The sequence below is a fragment of the Pseudorasbora parva genome, chromosome 7, assembly GCF_024679245.1.
Source record: "Pseudorasbora parva isolate DD20220531a chromosome 7, ASM2467924v1, whole genome shotgun sequence".
Taxonomy (NCBI): Eukaryota; Metazoa; Chordata; class Actinopteri; order Cypriniformes; family Gobionidae; genus Pseudorasbora; species Pseudorasbora parva.
This window is the reverse complement of record NC_090178.1, coordinates 2,124,853-2,144,007: the sequence shown is the minus strand read 5'-3', so window position 1 is coordinate 2,144,007 and position 19,155 is coordinate 2,124,853. Positions and strand designations below refer to the sequence as shown.

General features: G+C 40.9%; 1 protein-coding gene across 2 annotated transcripts in view; it reads right to left on the bottom strand.

The window, feature by feature from the left end:
- The window catches only part of csmd3a (CUB and Sushi multiple domains 3a), a 579,356-nt gene that overhangs the window by 237,234 nt on the left and 322,967 nt on the right, over window positions 1-19,155 (bottom strand). For both annotated transcript variants that reach the window (XM_067447773.1, XM_067447774.1), the window contains exon 31: window positions 13,654-13,770. In XM_067447773.1, the coding sequence (XP_067303874.1) occupies window positions 13,654-13,770 (117 nt within the window). The remainder of the gene's footprint in view (window positions 1-13,653; window positions 13,771-19,155) is intronic.

Sequence of the window (19,155 nt, the reverse complement as noted above, 5' to 3'; positions counted from 1 at the left end):
CGCTTACGTCATTATGGTGCGGCGGTTTCGGGTTTCAGCATTCGTGCCGGAGCACGCTTACGTCATTATGGTGCGGCGGTTTCGGGTTTCAGCATTCGTGTCGGAGCACGCTTACGTCATTGTGGTGCGACGGTTTCGGGTTTCAGCATTCGTGCCGGAGCACGCTTACGTCATTATGGTGCGACGGTTTCGGGTTTCAGCATTCGTGCCGGAGCACGCTTACGTCATTATGGTGCGGCGGTTTCGGGTTTCAGCATTCGTGCCGGAGCACGCTTACGTCATTATGGTGCGACGGTTTCGGGTTTCAGCATTCGTGCCGGAGCACGCTTACGTCATTATGGTGCGGCGGTTTCGGGTTTCAGCATTCGTGCCGGAGCACGCTTACGTCATTATGGTGCGACGGTTTCGGGTTTCAGCATTCGTGCTGGAGGACGCTTACGTCATTATGGTGCGGCGGTTTCGGGTTTCAGCATTCGTGCCGGAGCACGCTTACGTCATTATGGTGCGACGGTTTCGGGTTTCAGCATTCGTGCCGGAGCACGCTTACGTCATTATGGTGCGACGGTTTCGGGTTTCAGCATTCGTGCCGGAGCACGCTTACGTCATTATGGTGCGACGGTTTCGGGTTTCAGCATTCGTGCCGGAGCACGCTTACGTCATTATGGTGCGACGGTTTCGGGTTTCAGCATTCGTGCCGGAGCACGCTTACGTCATTATGGTGCGACGGTTTCGGGTTTCAGCATTCGTGACGGAGCACGCTTACGTCATTATGGTGCGACGGTTTCGGGTTTCAGCATTCGTGCCGGAGCACGCTTACGTCATTATGGTGCGGCGGTTTCGGGTTTCAGCATTCGTGCCGGAGCACGCTTACGTCATTATGGTGCGACGGTTTCGGGTTTCAGCATTCGTGACGGAGCACGCTTACGTCATTATGGTGCGACGGTTTCGGGTTTCAGCATTCGTGCCGGAGCACGCTTACGTCATTATGGTGCGACGGTTTCGGGTTTCAGCATTCGTGCCGGAGCACGCTTACGTCATTATGGTGCGACGGTTTCGGGTTTCAGCATTCGTGCCGGAGCACGCTTACGTCATTATGGTGCGGCGGTTTCGGGTTTCAGCATTCGTGCCGGAGCACGCTTACGTCTTTATGGTGCGACGGTTTCGGGATAAACAGGAAGAGCGGCGCTCTCTGAACTCAATGGAGTCCATTGCTCTGTTTTCTTTGTGGATAATTTTGTGTCGTTTAGTCCACGGTGGTCCACAGCCCTCTCACAGCCTGTTGTTAAACAGATGTGTCGCCTTAGTGGCGCAAAAATGTTCACGTAATCGTGCTGCTCGCATTATGAGGTTTGCAAGGTACCAGCTGAAGTGCAGCAAGGACTTTGCAGCTTTAGCCCCGTTTCCACCACAGGAACTTTACCCAGGAACTAGGAACTTTGGGTGGTACTTCGTGTGTTTAGACCGCAGGAACCAGGGTATAAATGAAGTTCCGGGTAAATATTTCCCCCTTCAAACGGTGCTGCTCGCGAGGTAGTACTTTTTCAAAGTTCAGGAACTTTCGAGGGCGGGACGCTGAACATGCTGATTGGTTTAGCTGGGCATTTTTAAAAGTCTTTTGCGAGGTTCGTTCTGCGTTCAGTAAATATCAGTCTTGCTCTCTGTCTGGTGGCGCGCGGTCGTCTCAGCCATCTCACGTTCAATGTCCGTAATAGCTGTTAATAATATACATTGTCATTTTAAATCTAGCTATACAAGCTTTCTGAATATGCTGCTCTTTTCTGTCGTTGTTAATTTCCTCTTTAGTAAACCTATACATAACCAGCAAAAGCAGCACAGCTTGAATCTCTTCCATACTCGTTATTCATTTTTTTCACCATGTAAACGACCTGACCGATTACTTTTAAGTGTGTGTCCTTACATGACGTGACAGCACGCACCGCGCTCATGCTGACAAGAGAGGAAAGTGAATTTTTCTGAGGGGTAAACTTTTTATTTCGTGAGTTATGAAGATAATGTTGGAGTAATGACACAGCGTATATTGCCCCAGGCAGTTTTTACTTTAACTGCGCCTGACAGAAGATTTTTTTTTCTGAGATGATTATTACACTTTACAACAAATAGATATAAATAATACTGTATTAGTCCTGGTGGCCGTTAAGAGTTGCTATGGCTACAGTAAACACATTCAGCTGCTGGAGAAAACAGCGGCGACATTTTTGATGCGGCAGACGAACTGCATGTGACAAAATGGTTGCGATTGAAAGTCATCACATGTAAACACCAGATCGGTTTAGATAACGTCTCATGTAAACAGTTCACTAAATCTTTCAATCGGTACACTTAAAAATGATTACATGTCCTTCACTGATTTGGAGGAGCAGTCGCGCGCAGTCCTACATCACCGGGCTAATCTGCCTAATCTTCTCGGAACTTTATCGCGGTCGAAACGCAGACAGCTGCAGGTCTGGGGGGGAGAAAAGTTCCTGTAAAAAAGTTCCTGGTACAAATTGTTCCGGGTAATTTTGGTGGAAACGGGGCTCTAGATTACGAACTCCAGCATGGTTAGCGCTCACACTGCATGTGAAACGTGCCCGAGTCCAACTGATCCGTGCTCTGGCCCACCTCTTCCAAGCGGGCCAGGGCCGGCTAATCGAGCCGAGCCCAGGCACGGTTCGGAGCACTCACACTAGTCAAACGAACCGCGCTTTGGTAGTCAAACGCACGCGGGCACGGTTCAAACTGGCTAGTGTGAGTACACCCTAAGGGGTTTCTCTATTCTGGCCTCTTCATCAATGATTGTAGAGCCGCTGTAGTGAGATGGGCTTTGTAATGACGTCTTTAGTGCCTTTATGGGTCTTGAGAGAGGAAATGACATTGGTGTCACTGAAGGCCTTTCTGAGCCATCGGATTTCAACACTAATATCTTCATCTGTGTGTGAAGATGAACGGAGGTCTGACGGCTGGCCAACCACAGGAGGAATTAAAGGTAGGGTAGGACGGACTGATCTAAAACACTTTTGTCCAAATTTGTTTAAACTTTCTTTATATGTCAATACATAATTAAAATATAAGTTCTCTGAAAAGGAGAGTATAAAAATCAAGTGACTCTAGACTTTTTAATCTGCAATAAACACCGCTCATTATTTTCTTTCGGGACGAAACAAATGATTGGCTTGGGCGACTGTCACTCTCTCTCGCTACCATGGTGACCACCGCTTTCGCTACAGGATCCGCCCACATGCGCGCGCTCGTTTGATTTGAGCAGTTCAAGAGGCAAGAAACCTCGGCAAAATAATGGCAGCGAAAGAGCATTCAAAATTCACAGTGCCGGGTTTTGCCGTCAGCGAAGGCAAACAATGCAAAAAAAGAAGACAAGAAAAGGCAATGCAGAGAAAGTCTTTGGATAAACAAAGAAATCAAACGCGAGTAAATATCAGCGTGGCTTTTCAACGATGGCGAGAACTGAGGGACCTGAAAAACGACTCATTGCTGGCTGTATTTCTGCTGGACAGGTCATCTTTCATTCTGATTATACATTTATTTGGTTTATGTTTTCATGAAGCATGTATCAAGAGCACATGCAGCTGCCTAATATAGCTAACATAACATTACTTAGCATAAAGTTACAATATTATACACTTAGCCATTAGTAGAGATGATAAATACTCGATATGCTTAGCTCAAGTTGATCGCTGTCGTGTTGAATTGCACAAAATGTAACTTTAGATAACAAACTGCATGTGTAAAAGCTAGTACACCGCATCCAGGAACTGTTTTAGAGCTAAGTTAGCTTTAGCTGCTGCTAATCAACAATGCTTTCATCACGGAAACTCTTACATGCAAAACACCGTATATGTTATGAATCTTACCCGAAATTCATCTTCATCACAGTATAACTGATGTTATTGAAAGAACATGATGCTACCCGTTTTCTTTGCCTTATAAATATAACTAGCTCGTTACCAAATCAAACTAAAATATATTTTAAACTTTACCAGTACCAGTATTCTAGCTTGATAGTGAGTACTAAAGACATCTTATTTGTTTATATTCATACTGATAAAGTTCGATGTTTTATTACATGTGATTCTGACATGATGTGACTACATGCACTCTGCTCGTCTGAGGTCAATAATGCGTCTGCCAGCTGATTGGCCGGTGAGTCGCGTTCGTGTATTTTGGGGGCGTGGCTTTGGAAAGAGCCCAGAAGGGAGAAGGTGGAGTGAATGGAAATAATGAGCTGTCTTTAAAACAGTCCTGAGAGGTCTACAGACATTAAATTTTTATACTTTCTTTTTCAGAGTACTTACATTTTAATTATGTATTGATATATAAAGAAAGTTTAAACAAGCTTGGGAAAAAAAGTTTTTTAACCAATTCCTACCTTTAATGACACAATTTACATTTTTGGATGAACTAACCCTTTAATGCCGACAGAATGACAGGAAGAGGCGAAGCGGCCCGCAGCCGATCCACGGGGAGGCCCGATGCTACGCTTCGATGATAGCACACTACAGATCTTCAAACGCTCGCAGACAACATGGATATAAACCCCCAGCGCTTCAACACGAACTCATTGTCAATTATTCAAGGCGGTGCAACAGACAGTAACAGCAACAACCACGACAAACATTTGTGCTAGCAAAGTCGTACCGGTGTGGTTAAACTCTCTGGAGTGCGATTCTTCCCAGCGTATTCCTCGCTAAAACCCACCAGGCTTCCCGCAGGCCATTCACACACACACACCTCGCTATCCAGAGACAGTCCAGGAAAAGTTTTGCACACCTCTGAGCTGCTTCACATGCTCTCCGTCGTCACTGCTGGCCCACGCCGCTTTAAACTGCACCATTCATTCTCCTTACAAGCACATCTCTTTAATTTGGGGTCTGCTCGAATACATTAACATGTTTAAAGGACATTTTCCTCCTACGGTACACTGCTGAACACCTTCTGATGAGCTCTGTTTGAGCCGCTGTCTCTGCCGTTATAAAAAAAACTCAGTCTGCCCAGTAAATAATACAGAATAGATTTTTTTTGTGCATTTATTGCAACCACATTTTTTTCCTGACAAACCCTCATATTTTCTTGCATTTATTATATTCTCCATATTTTCTTGCATTTATTATATTCTCCATATTTTCTTGCATTTATTATATTCTCCATATTTCTTGCATTATTAAATTCTCCATATTTTCTTGCATTTATTATATTCTCCATATTTCCTTGCATTTATTATATTCTCCATATTTTCTTGCATTTATTATATTCACCATATTTTCTTGCATTTATTAAATTCTCCATATTTTCTTGCATTTATTATATTCCTTATATTTTCTTGCATTTATTATATTCTCCATATTTTCTTGCATTTATTATATTCTCCATATTTTCTTGCATTTATTATATTCTCCATATTTTCTTGCATTTATTATATTCTCCATATTTTCTTGCATTTATTATATTCTCCATATTTTCTTGCATTTATTATATTCTCCATATTTTCTTGCATTTATTATATTCTCCATATTTCTTGCATTATTAAATTCTCCATATTTTCTTGCATTTATTATATTCTCCATATTTCCTTGCATTTATTATATTCTCCATATTTTCTTGCATTTATTATATTCACCATATTTTCTTGCATTTATTAAATTCTCCATATTTTCTTGCATTTATTATATTCCTTATATTTTCTTGCATTTATTATATTCTCCATATTTTCTTGCATTTATTATATTCTCCATATTTTCTTGCATTTATTATATTCTCCATATTTTCTTGCATTTATTATATTCTCCATATTTTCTTGCATTTATTATATTCTCCATATTTTCTTGCATTTATTATATTCCTTATATTTTCTTGCATTTATTATATTCTCCATATTTTCTTGCATTTATTATATTCTCCATATTTTCTTGCATTTATTATATTCTCCATATTTCTTGCATTATTAAATTCTCCATATTTTCTTGCATTTATTATATTCTCCATATTTCCTTGCATTTATTATATTCTCCATATTTTCTTGCATTTATTATATTCACCATATTTTCTTGCATTTATTAAATTCTCCATATTTTCTTGCATTTATTATATTCCTTATATTTTCTTGCATTTATTATATTCTCCATATTTTCTTGCATTTATTATATTCTCCATATTTTCTTGCATTTATTATATTCTCCATATTTCTTGCATTATTAAATTCTCCATATTTTCTTGCATTATTAAATTCTCCATATTTTCTTGCATTTATTAAATTCTCCATATTTTCTTGCCTTTATTATATTCTCCATATTTTCTTGCATTTATTATATTCACCATATTTTCTTGCATTTATTATATTCTCCATATTTTCTTGCATTTATTATATTCCTTATATTTTCTTGCATTTATTATATTCTCCATATTTTCTTGCATTTATTATATTCTCCATATTTTCTTGCATTTATTATATTCTCCATATTTTCTTGCATTTATTATATTCTCCATATTTTCTTGCATTTATTATATTCTCCATATTTTCTTGCATTTATTATATTCTCCATATTTCTTGCATTATTAAATTCTCCATATTTTCTTGCATTATTAAATTCTCCATATTTTCTTGCATTTATTAAATTCTCCATATTTTCTTGCCTTTATTATATTCTCCATATTTTCTTGCATTTATTATATTCACCATATTTTCTTGCATTTATTATATTCTCCATATTTTCTTGCATTTATTATATTCTCCATATTTTCTTGCATTTATTATATTCTCCATATTTCTTGCATTATTAAATTCTCCATATTTTCTTGCATTTATTAAATTCTCCATATTTTCTTGCCTTTATTATATTCTCCATATTTTCTTGCATTTATTATATTCACCATATTTTCTTGCACTTATTATATTCTCCATATTTCTTGCATTATTAAATTCTCCATATTTTCTTGCATTTATTATATTCTCCATATTTCCTTGCATTTATTAAATTCTCCATATTTTCTTGCATTTATTATATTCTCCATATTTTCTTGCATTTATTATATTCACCATATTTTCTTGCATTTATTAAATTCTCCATATTTTCTTGCATTTATTATATTCCTTATATTTTCTTGCATTTATTATATTCTCCATATTTTCTTGCATTTATTATATTCTCCATATTTCTTGCATTATTAAATTCTCCATATTTTCTTGCCTTTATTATATTCTCCATATTTTCTTGCATTTATTATATTCACCATATTTTCTTGCATTTATTAAATTCTCCATATTTTCTTGCCTTTATTATATTCTCCATATTTTCTTGCATTTATTATATTCACCATATTTTCTTGCATTTATTAAATTCTCCATATTTTCTTGCATTTATTATATTCCTTATATTTTCTTGCATTTATTATATTCTCCATATTTTCTGGCACATTTCACATTCTCCATATTTTCTGACATTCCCATAACTTGGAAACTCATACAGAAAGTTCATACTTCCCCCACTCGTCGTAATAATGAAATTGCGGAGACATTCATGTTTGTACAATACAACGGTGCAGGTTACAAGCACAGACATCTATTATACACGCTAAAGAAAAGGTCAAACGAAAAAATAAAGTATGATACTCTGCGAAAATGCTTTTCTTACTTAGTATTTTTGTCTTGTTTCTAGTCCAAACATCTAAAAGTGCTTAAAACAAGAAGTATTTACTAGACAAGCAAAAGTTATTGTCTTATTTTGGCAAAAAAAAGTACTCAATATTAAGAGTTTTTGCTTAAAATAAGATTAATAATCTGCCAATGGGGTGAGAAAAATAATCTTGTTTTCTGTTTGAATAAAGATTATTTTTCTCACCCTATAGGGAGATTATTTATCTTATTTTAAGCAAAAACTCTCTTAACTTTGAGTTATTTTTCCCCAAAACAAGACAATAATTTTAACTTGTCTAGTAAATGTTTCTTAATGTGAGAAGTTCTAGATATTTTGACTAGAAACAAGACAAAAATACTAAAGTAAGAAAAGGCTTTTTCGCAGTGTAGGCCGACTCTAGATGATGCATTGAGTGCTGGCTTCTTCAACATGTTCCTAGCATTAGCCTGTAGTTGAGCTTTTGTTTTGGAGAGTGTCTGCTAGTCACTTTGAATGTGTGATCGTGTGTAAAACGGCTTTGCTGAATCCACAGCTCCTCAAGTGGGTGGCTGCAGTCTTTCGGCGGCCCCCGTACGGGAAGAGCCACGTGTCCTCGGGGCGAGATTTGGAGCTTCTGCCACCAGTTTAAGGGGGTGTGAATTTGGACTGTTGACAGGGAGCAAGTTGGGATTAGCATGAGCAATGCAACTATACATTGAAGACATTGTGATTGGCATAAAAAGACCCGAGCCTTACATGAAACATGAAGCTGTCTGCTGCGGTTTACATAAATCTAATAAGTCTCTAATGCAGTAGCTCTCACGACGCTGCCAAGATTTCTCATACGCTGAGGGAATCTGGAACAACGGGAACAGATTTTCTGCCGTGATGCTCAGATGCACAATGTACGGTTGGTCGACAACTTTCTATAAACACGCGCGCGGGAGTCTAATATGTACAATTCATGCCTAAGGCGCTCGTTTGGCAGCTGTGAATAATTCAGTTTTCCTCTCAAAAGACAGATGCTATTTAAAAAATGTCTGGATTTATTATTTGTGACAGAATAATTAAACATTAAAGCTGGCCAAAGAAACGGAGAACTGCCTTATTATTCCATTCAAAAGGTCTTGTATAATTGACGAGCTTAAACGAGAAATAAATTCTTCTGACAGTTCTGTTCAGAGGCGAAATTATCCCTCAGCCGGCGTCAGACGCTCACTGATCTCCAACAGGAGGCTTTTTAACCAAATAAAACCTTAGGTGAAGTTTAGTTATTTGGTTTTCCTTTTAGTCATTAAAGTTGACATGAAGAACATTTTACCGCCATAATTGGACACATGAGAAAAGTAATTGCAAATATGAACTTTATAGACATCAGGAATTGACATTGAAAAGTCATTCACAATTACTCCTCTTAAAGAAAGCAAACATTGTGATGTTCTGTTAGAAACTAGGAAAACAACTTTAAAACTGTTGGTTAGCTGGCCCAGTGTGCTGTGATTGGTTAGCTGGCCCAGTGTGCTGTGATTGGTTAGCTGGCCCAGTGTGCTGTGATTGGTTAGCTGGCCCAGTGTGCTGTGATTGGTTTTTATTCGGTATGCGAACATGACGTGAAATATCCGTAATCGAACTATAAATAAACTATCCCGTTTTTAAAGTGCCATGTAGTACAATTTTTTACAGTCGGGTGTGTTTACATGGAGCACTGTAATCGGTTTAAAAGTCCAATCTGAATGAAAATGCTCCATATGAACACCTCAATCATAACAAAAATGCCCAAACTGAATGAAATGATAATCGTTTTGAGATGGGTGGATAAACCTTTTCATGAATCGATCAAACGAAACATTTCACCATGTACACGACCTGACCGGATTACTTTTGAGTGTGTGTCCTTATGTGACGTACACAGCGCACGCCGCGCTCATGCACCAAGCATGTTGACGAGAGAGGAAAGCTCATTTTTCTGAGGGAGAAACTTTTTATTTCATAAGAAGTTATGAAGATAATGTTAGCATAATGGCACTGTCCCTAAACCTACACATATAAGCAAACAATCAACTACTTCAACTGCGCCTGACATTAGAATTGATTTGTTCTGAGATGATTATTACACTTTACAACAAATAAATAGCTTTTATAAAACCGTATAAGTCCTGGTGGCCGTTGAGAGTTGCTCTGGCATCCGTGAACACATTCAGCTGCTGGAGAGGACGGCGTCGACATCTGATGCGGTAGACAAACTGAACGCTGTGATGATTGCAGTGGCACTTCATATCGATTAAGTTGATAACCTGCTGTTTCAAACATTAAGCTAACTATTTATTTTTCCTTACAGGCTGTGTCCGGAGTCCTGTTTGTGACTGTCAGACTGTTAATGCATTTGTGATTGAAACTCCGTTACGGCGGTGTCGTTTCTTTTTTCTTTCTTTTTTCTTTTTTTTTATGGGGGGGGGATAGATAGTCGAATATATTCGAATACATTGCTTGATATTTGATATCCGTTCGAATTTCATTTTTTTTAAAATGACAGCCCTACCACCCATCCACCCACCCATCCACCCACCCATCCACCCACCCACCCACCCATCCACCCACCCACCCATCCACCCACCCATCCACTCATCCACCCACCCATCCACCCACCCATACACCCACCCACCCATCCATCCATCCATCCATCCATCCACCCACCCACCCACCCATCCACCCATCCATTCACCCACCCATCCACCCACCCATCCATCCATCCATCCATCCATCCATCCATCCATCCATCCATCCATCCACCCACCCATCTATCCATCCACCCATCGACCCACCCATTCATCCATCCATCCATCCATCCATCCATCCATCCACCCACCCACCCATCCATCCATCCACCCATCCACCCATCCACCCTCCCACCCATCCACCCATCCATCCACCCACCCACCCACCCATCCACCCATCCATCCATCTACCCACCCACCCATCCATCCACCCACCCATCCATCCATCCATCCATCCACCCACCCATCTATCCACCCACCCATCCACCCATCAACCCATCCATCCATCCATCCATCCACCCACCCACCCATCCATCCACCCACCCATCCACCCACCCATCCATCCACCCACCCATCCATCCACCCACCCACCCACCCATCCATCCATCCATCCATCCATCCATCCATCCATCCATCCATCCATCCATCCACCCACCCATCAACCCATCCATCCACTCACCCATCCATCCACCCATCCACCCACCCATCCATCCATCCATCCATCCATCCACCCACCCATCAACCCATCCATCCACTCACCCATCCACCCACCCATCCATCCATCCATCCATCCATCCATCCACCTACCCATCCACCCATCCATCCACCCACCCATCCACCCACCCATCCATCCATCCATCCATCCATCCACCCACCCACCCACCCATCCACCCATCCATCCATCCATCCATCCATCCATCCACCCACCAACCCATCCACCCATCCATCCATCCATCCATCCATCCACCCACCCATCCACCCATCCATCCATCCATCTATCTATACTGAAACTATTTTAAACTTTAAACTTATCAAACTTTTTCAAACTTTCTGATCAACTCTCTCCCAAGCCAACTTAAAGTTTGTCTCGACAAACTTTTTAATCTAGTTATTATTATTATTATAACTAATCGAATATTCGAAAATCGCAACTCATCCGTAATACTAAGTTGTGATCCATAAACAACAGACTGTCTGGACAAAACGGGAATATCTACGTCTTTCAGGAGAAGCTTTTGTGTGGAGCTGCGTTGGACTCTCAGGTTCTGAAAACTGTTCTCCTTGTTTCTCCTGATTCATTGGTTGTTTGTCACGCTTTAATGCATTATACTTTCTAAAGGTGTGCATAACTGAGGTTACAATTATTCATGAGACCCTACAATGCATTACAAGGCATAGTTAATGTATTAAAATACGTTATGCATTATACATAAACGCTTTAAGGAAAGCAATGCATCTTTTGTTTGTCGTGTGTTTTAATGCTTTGTACTTTTTAAAGGTGTGTTCGATGAATAGATAATGTTATAACAATCATTCATAATGTGCATTCCAAGGAACAATTAATGCATTAAAATAATTTTACAATGCATTATGTATAAAGGCTTTAATAAGGTGCATGTCCCCATTTTCACCATCTCTTTAAATTGCTTAAAAACATGTCGTGGAATGTCAGTAGCCAATTATTTGCGTACAATATTTGTACAGAAATACAAAAGAAACTGTCCTTGTCAGAGACTAAAAATACAACGGAGTGAAAGTCACTATTCTGACCATGTTCTGTTTCGAGTCTGAGGATGAAAACTCTTGAGTTGAGAGTATCTTTTTGAAGAGTTGAGAACTTCAAGCCCTGTTTGATGTGATATTTTAAGAAGACCTTCAGTGGTTGAGCGTTTTCTATTCTCTGTCTTTCTTCCTTTAGACAGATAAATTATCAGAACACTTTCATAATCGAGTGAGACGCCCCACGGCATCATCCCTTAAACTCCTACCATTTAGTAGAGTTAGAACAGACTTATTCATATAAACTGAAGAGGGTTTGAAATTGATCGGAGACATTAAAGGGTTAGTTCACCCCTAAAAAAATCAGTCAATAATTACTTACCCTAATGTGGTTGGCCAGCCGTCAGACCTCCGCTCATCTTCACACACAGATGAAGATATTAGTGTTGAAATCCGATGGCTCAGAAAGGCCTTCATTGACACCAATGTCATTTCCTCTCTCAAGACCCATAAAGGCACTAAAGACGTCGTTACAAAGCCCATCTCACTACAGCGGCTCTACAATCATTGATGAAGAGGCCAGAATAGAGTTAGTGCGCAAAAACACTAAATAACGACTTATATAGTGATGGCCGATTTCAGAACAAAGCTTCGAACCGTTATGAGTCAGTGAATCGATTCATGAGTCACGTGATTTCAGCAGTTTGACACGGAGGAGCGAGTGAGAGTGAGCGAGCGAGCAACACCGGTCTCGAGTCCTCTCATGAGGGAGCTCGGAGGCATTTAAGGACGAGCGACACCAGTCAAGGACGAGAGAGGACCAGGCCTGGACTTTATGTTATGTTTTGTTTAGATTTTATTATGTGTGTGTGGGCAGTCGTCCGTGAGGGGCTGCCCGCGGTTTGACTTTCGTTTTGTTTATTTATTTTTAATTAAAGTTTGTTGAACGTTCGCCATTTCCCGCCTCCTTCCTTCCCATCTAAGAGTCGTTTATTACAGTAATATTAAAAATCAATGCATTTCTCATTGCTGCATGCATTCGGCTCTTCTCTTGCAATGCATTAGCGACAAGAGTTTTTCTGAAGTTTTAGTAAGTTACAGATTCGCAGCGTACGTATGTTGATGATCATAATCAAATAAAACAGTATAAGGGGGGAGCATTAGCTAACTCCGCTACGGACCAAACAATCAAAAACATTAATTAAATGCAATAGCATACAATAGCTAGGTTATTAAAAAAACTATAATTGCACAGAAGTTTCTACGGTTCACATGAGGTCACTAAAACATTCTCCTTTGTTTGCTCCCGATTGCCTCGGTATCTTGCTGTGCACAGTCAATGCCGCTTGTTACAAGCAAATCTAAACAAATACAGTGTGTACATGCATAAAATATGAGGCTCTTAGCTCTAAACATGATCTCAGTCGCCCCAGAGACTCGAAGCACAAACTATTTCAGAAGTTGTGATCCTGCTGGGCCGCAGTATTAGACAAAACAGACCGTCTGAGATTCTGATTTTAGAAACCCTTTAAGACGAAAGGATTTCTGGTATTGTTGCACAAACACACAAATGCACATTTCATTTGTGACTTCTGCACCTATTCAATTACAGGGAAAGCAGCTCTCAGAAATAAAAAGAAAGAACATATATTTCCTCATTAAAAGAGTTTGTTTGGTATGCTCTGTACAATAGCAGCACATAGAGTCCCTTCAGTAAAGCTTGCCGTTCAGGCTGAACGCTCAGTGTTTCTTACCAAACTCTCCTGGCACCGAGATCTCATACACGCAGGACTGGCCCTTGGTGTAGTTGCGAGGGTAGTTGGGGGACAGAACGGTGCCCTCTGATGAAGTCGACCGGCTTCCACATGGAGCTGGAGGAAACAAACAAAGATTAAATTCAGTTTGAATGCATGTTAATATCTGAAATACATCATTTTATGTCACATTTCAATTTATGCTCGCTTTACTGACCAATTTAGCATTTAGATTGTCTGTCCTTACTTACTTTCTTTTTTTTTCTTGTTTTAATGCATTTTAAATTCACTACCTGATATGCAAGCCAGCATTGTTCTAGAATCAATTCTCTTTATTAATGTCCTGGATGGATGGATGGATGGATGGATAGATGGATGGATGGGAGGACTGAAGGATGGATGGATGGATGGATGGATGGATGGGTGGATGGATGGATGGGAGGACTGAAGGATGGATGGATGGATGGATGGATGGTAGGACTGAAGGACAGATGGATGGATGGATGGATGGATGGATGGATGGATGGATGGATGGATGGATGGATGGATGGATGGATGGGCTGATGGGAGGACTGAAGGACAGATGGATGGATGGATGGATGGATGGATGGATGGGAGGACTGAAGGACAGATGGATGGATGGATGGATGGATGGATGGATGGATGGATGGGAGGACTGAAGGACAGATGGATGGATGGATGGATGGATGGGAGGACTGAAGGACAGATGGATGGATGGATGGATGGATGGATGGATGGATGGATGGATGGATGGATGGATGGATGGATGGATGGATGGGAGGACTGAAGGACAGATGGATGGATGGATGGATGGGAGGACTGAAGGACAGATGGATGGATGGATGGATGGGAGGACTGAAGGACAGATGGATGGATGGATGGATGGATGGGAGGACTGAAGGACAGATGGATGGATGGATGGGAGGACTGAAGGACAGATGGATGGATGGGAGGACTGAAGGACAGATGGATGGATGGATGGGAGGACTGAAGGACAGATGGATGGATGGATGGGAGGACTGAAGGACAGATGGATGGATGGATGGATGGGAGGACTGAAGGACAGATGGATGGATGGATGGATGGGAGGACTGAAGGACAGATGGATGGATGGATGGATGGATGGGAGGACTGAAGGACAGATGGATGGATGGATGGATGGGAGGACTGAAGGACAGATGGATGGATGGATGGGAGGACTGAAGGACAGATGGATGGATGGATGGATGGGAGGACTGAAGGACAGATGGATGGATGGATGGGAGGACTGAAGGACAGATGGATGGATGGATGGGAGGACTGAAGGACAGATGGATGGATGGATGGGAGGACTGAAGGACAGATGGATGGATGGATGTATGGATGGATGGATGGGAGGACTGAAGGACAGATGGATGGATGGATGGATGGATGGGAGGACTGAAGGACAGATGGATGGATGGATGGATGGATGGGAGGACTGAAGGACAGATGGATGGATGGATGGATGGGAGGACTGAAGGACAGATGGATGGATGGATGGATGGATGGATGGATGGAAAAATATAAAAATCCCTGTTGTGATGCATTGTTTACTGTAATTGTTATTTCTATATATAAATTGTAATGTGGTTTAATTGTACATTCTCAACAGTTGTTTTGGATTTATTTATGTATTTAAAAAATGCAGGAGGGCATTTGTTCAAGACATGTTTATGATTTTATGCATGAAGTTACATAATAGCTAAAAAATATAGCAAAATATAAACCCTTATAAAAGTTCATAATGAACATATTTTTGTAACACAATGTTAGAGTTAAACAATTGCATGAGTTAATACGACACTTCATTTAAAAACCTGCACCTGTAGCACAAAAACTGCCTATTTTTATTTTGCCTTGGGGCCAAAACAAAATTCTTCCCCTTATGCAGAAAAACTTTTAATAAGCCACCAATGGGAGAATGCTCTCATTTTTTCTAGACAGATGTGTCAAAAACCCCAAGTACACTATACAGCCAAAAGTATTGGGCCGCTCCTCCAAATCCCTGAGTTCAGGTGTTCAGTCCGTGTATAAATCAAGCTCTAGGCCTGCAGACGCTTCTACACACATTAGTGAAAGAATGGGTCGCTCTCAGGAGCTCAGTGAACTCAAGCGTGGGGCCGTGATAGGCTGCCACCTGTGCAATAAGTCCATTCCTGACATTTCCTCACTACTAAATATTCCACGCTCAACTGTTAGTGGGATTAGAACAAAGAGGAAGCCATTGGGGACAACAGCAGCTCAGCCACGAAGTGAAATCACAGAGCGGGGTCAGCGCATGCTGAGGGTCACAGTGCGCAGAAGTCTCCAACTTTCTGCAGAGTCAACAGCTCCAGACCTCCAGACTTCTGTGGCCTTCAGAAGAGCTCAAGAACAGCGGAGAGAGCTTCATGGAATGGGTTTCCATGGCCGAGCAGCTCATCCAAGCCTTACATCACCAAGAGCAATGCAAAGCGTGGGATGCAGTGGAGTAAAGCAGCCGCCACTGGACTCTAGAGCAGTGAGACGTGTTCTCTGAGCGACCAATCCCGCTTCAGTCTGACAATCCCATGGACGAGTCTGGGTTTGGCGTCGCCAGGAGAACGGGACTTGCCTGACTGCATTGTGCCAAGTGTAAAGTTTGGTGGACGGGGGATTATGGGGTGGGGTTGTTTTTCAGGGGTTGGGCTTGGCCTCTTAGTTCCAGTGAAAGGAACTCTTAGGGTGCTTTCACACCTACCTTGTTTGGTCCGGATTTTCGGACTTTTCAGTTTGGTACGAACCAAGATTACAGGTGTGAAACCTCCCTCGGACCATGGTCCGGACCAAACAGACGAAATTTGGTCCGACAAAAAGAGGTAGTCTCGGTCCGGACCAAACAGAACAAAGGTTTGGTTCGTTTCTTGTGTGAAAGCATTTTCTGTATAGTTCGGACTTTCAGACCATTTACAGGAAGTTCTGGTGTGGGATTAGTGAAAAAACACAGATTAAACTCACAGCACATGTGAGCAGCAGTGATGGAGCCGCAGCATTTTAAACAGAACCGCTTGTGTAGTAATGTCAGCTCGCGTGAACAGCGTGCTCTGCTTGACTATATATATATATACATATGTGCAACGCAAATGATCGTTCCGTCACGGGATGTCTGCTATATTATTTATTTAAGCTTATTTATTAAATTCAGGCAAATGATGAAACATTTATTAAAATTAAGATACAAAATACAAAGCTTTCTACAAAACAAATCTTAATGAAGTGGTCAAAATTATTTCTGACTCGATGTCTTTGACATATATTGCACATCTGTGCAGGTTTCATAATCAATATAGCCTAGATGAAATTTAAAAATAACATTATAGTATTTAAACATAACTATAAAATAAAATACATTGTTTGGCTAAAAGGCCTATCTTCTAGGAGCTCCTCCTTTCCTGTCGGCGCCGATAAAATGTTTGCACAACGAGGACGTTCATTTGGTGAATTTGCCTCCAGTATAGTTGGTGCTGCAGATAGTAATCCCATAATATTAAGAGTACTGGCAACGATGCGTCTGTTCATTCATTCTTGTCAAAGTTAGCCGCTGATTTGACAACACACTGACGTCTGACGCACGTCCGCTAACAAACCAATCAATGTTAAGATGCAGCCCACATAGATGATGACGACAGGACGCCAGTGCGTCATGTAAAGTTCTTTGGTGCGCTGACATAACTGCAATGTGAAAGCAAACCAAAAAGAACCAAATGTCCAAACACAAACTTTGGTTCGGACCTTGGTGCGGACTTTCAGGTGTGAAAACGCCCTTAATGCTTCACCAAAACATTTTGGACAATTTCACGCTCCTGACTTTGTGGGCTCAGTTTGTGGACGGCCCCTTCCTGTCCCAGCATGACTGCGCTCCAGTGCACAAAGCGTCGCTCCATAAAGACATGGATGAGGAGTTTGGTGTGGAGGAACTTGACTGGCCTGCACAGAGTCCTGAGCTCAACCCGATAGAACAGCTTTGGGATGAATTAGAGCGGAGACTGAGAGCCAGGCCTTCTCGTCCAACATCAGTGCCTGACCTCACAAATGAGCTTCTAGAAGAATGGGCAAAAATCCCCATAAACACACTCCTAAACCTTGAGGAAAGCCTTCCCAGAAGAGCTGGAGCTGTTAGAGAGGGTGGGCCGACTCCAGATTAAACCCCACAGGATTAACAATGGGAAGCTCATGTGTGTGTAAAGGCAAGCGTCACAAAACATATGTAGTCTATTTAAAACAAAGTAAAACTTTTACACTGTGGAAAGAGGAAAAATTAGCACAGCTTAAACTAAAGCTCGTTTAATGAGGAGCAAAGGCAACAAACAGCGAGGTGTAAATCTATATTAACATGTAGAGCTGGAGTTATGGCCGGCGTTGTTAACAGCGCTCAGTCATTCATCAGCCGCTAGAGCAGAGTTACAGGCCTGACGATAACACTTCTCAATCTTATACTCTAAAACACACACATTTATATGACTCAGTCGCAGTGCAATCATCGATTACAGGATTATTCCTTCATAATACACAAATCAATTTAGCATAATGCAATTATGAGAGGATGCGAGAGAGATAATTGTGGCAAAAGTGGGATGCAGGAATGGAGCAGGAAGAAGCTTTCCTCCAGTCATACGACTCGATGAAATATAAATCTTTCTTTCAAATGACGTTTATAGCCTTTGACTTGCACGAGTGGGAAAGCGGCTGCGGCGTTTGCATTATTTGATGTGGGTTTATTACTGCTGATCTCACAATATTCTGTGGTGAAATATTAATTCCAGATGATTAGCAAACAAGAAGCTGTGACAGAGTCAATACATCAGAGCGCTAAATCATTCACTCCTGAGTCAAAGAACAGCATAATTTGTGACTCATGTTATAATTGCTCATCTCTGCAGCTGACAAGAAAAGTGTTTTCCATGTTCCACGTCGATTTAAACATCTCCCCGCACTGGCGTCTCACAGATCCACGAATGCGTCTCAGAGGTGGACGTGCATGCCGTACACAGATCATACAGAGCAATGATTTTTTCTTTCCAAAAGTGGCTATATTATTTGTTAGAGATGCACACTGAGGACAATCAAACACATTAACTGTTACAAAAGCTGCAAATGTTCAATGAGGAAACATGACGCATTAAGAGAGGGGGGTGAAAAGTTTTGCACAGGATGAAGAGGAGTACATTTTGTTTAAAAAACTGATTATTTAATGTAGTTCTGACTTACAATTCACTCTGAACATTCAGGTCAATACTTTTATGCAGATATTCTATTATTTGTATTTTATTTTTAGTTAAAAAATGTATGTTTAGTTAACTTTGTTGTGTGTTTTTTATTGTTTTTTTTATTTATTTAATTATATCTATTTACTTCAAGTTAAACTTAATTAAAATGAGAAGCACTGTTTCGGCAACCAGCTGAAATAAAATAAGTTTACTTAAAAATGACATATTATATAAA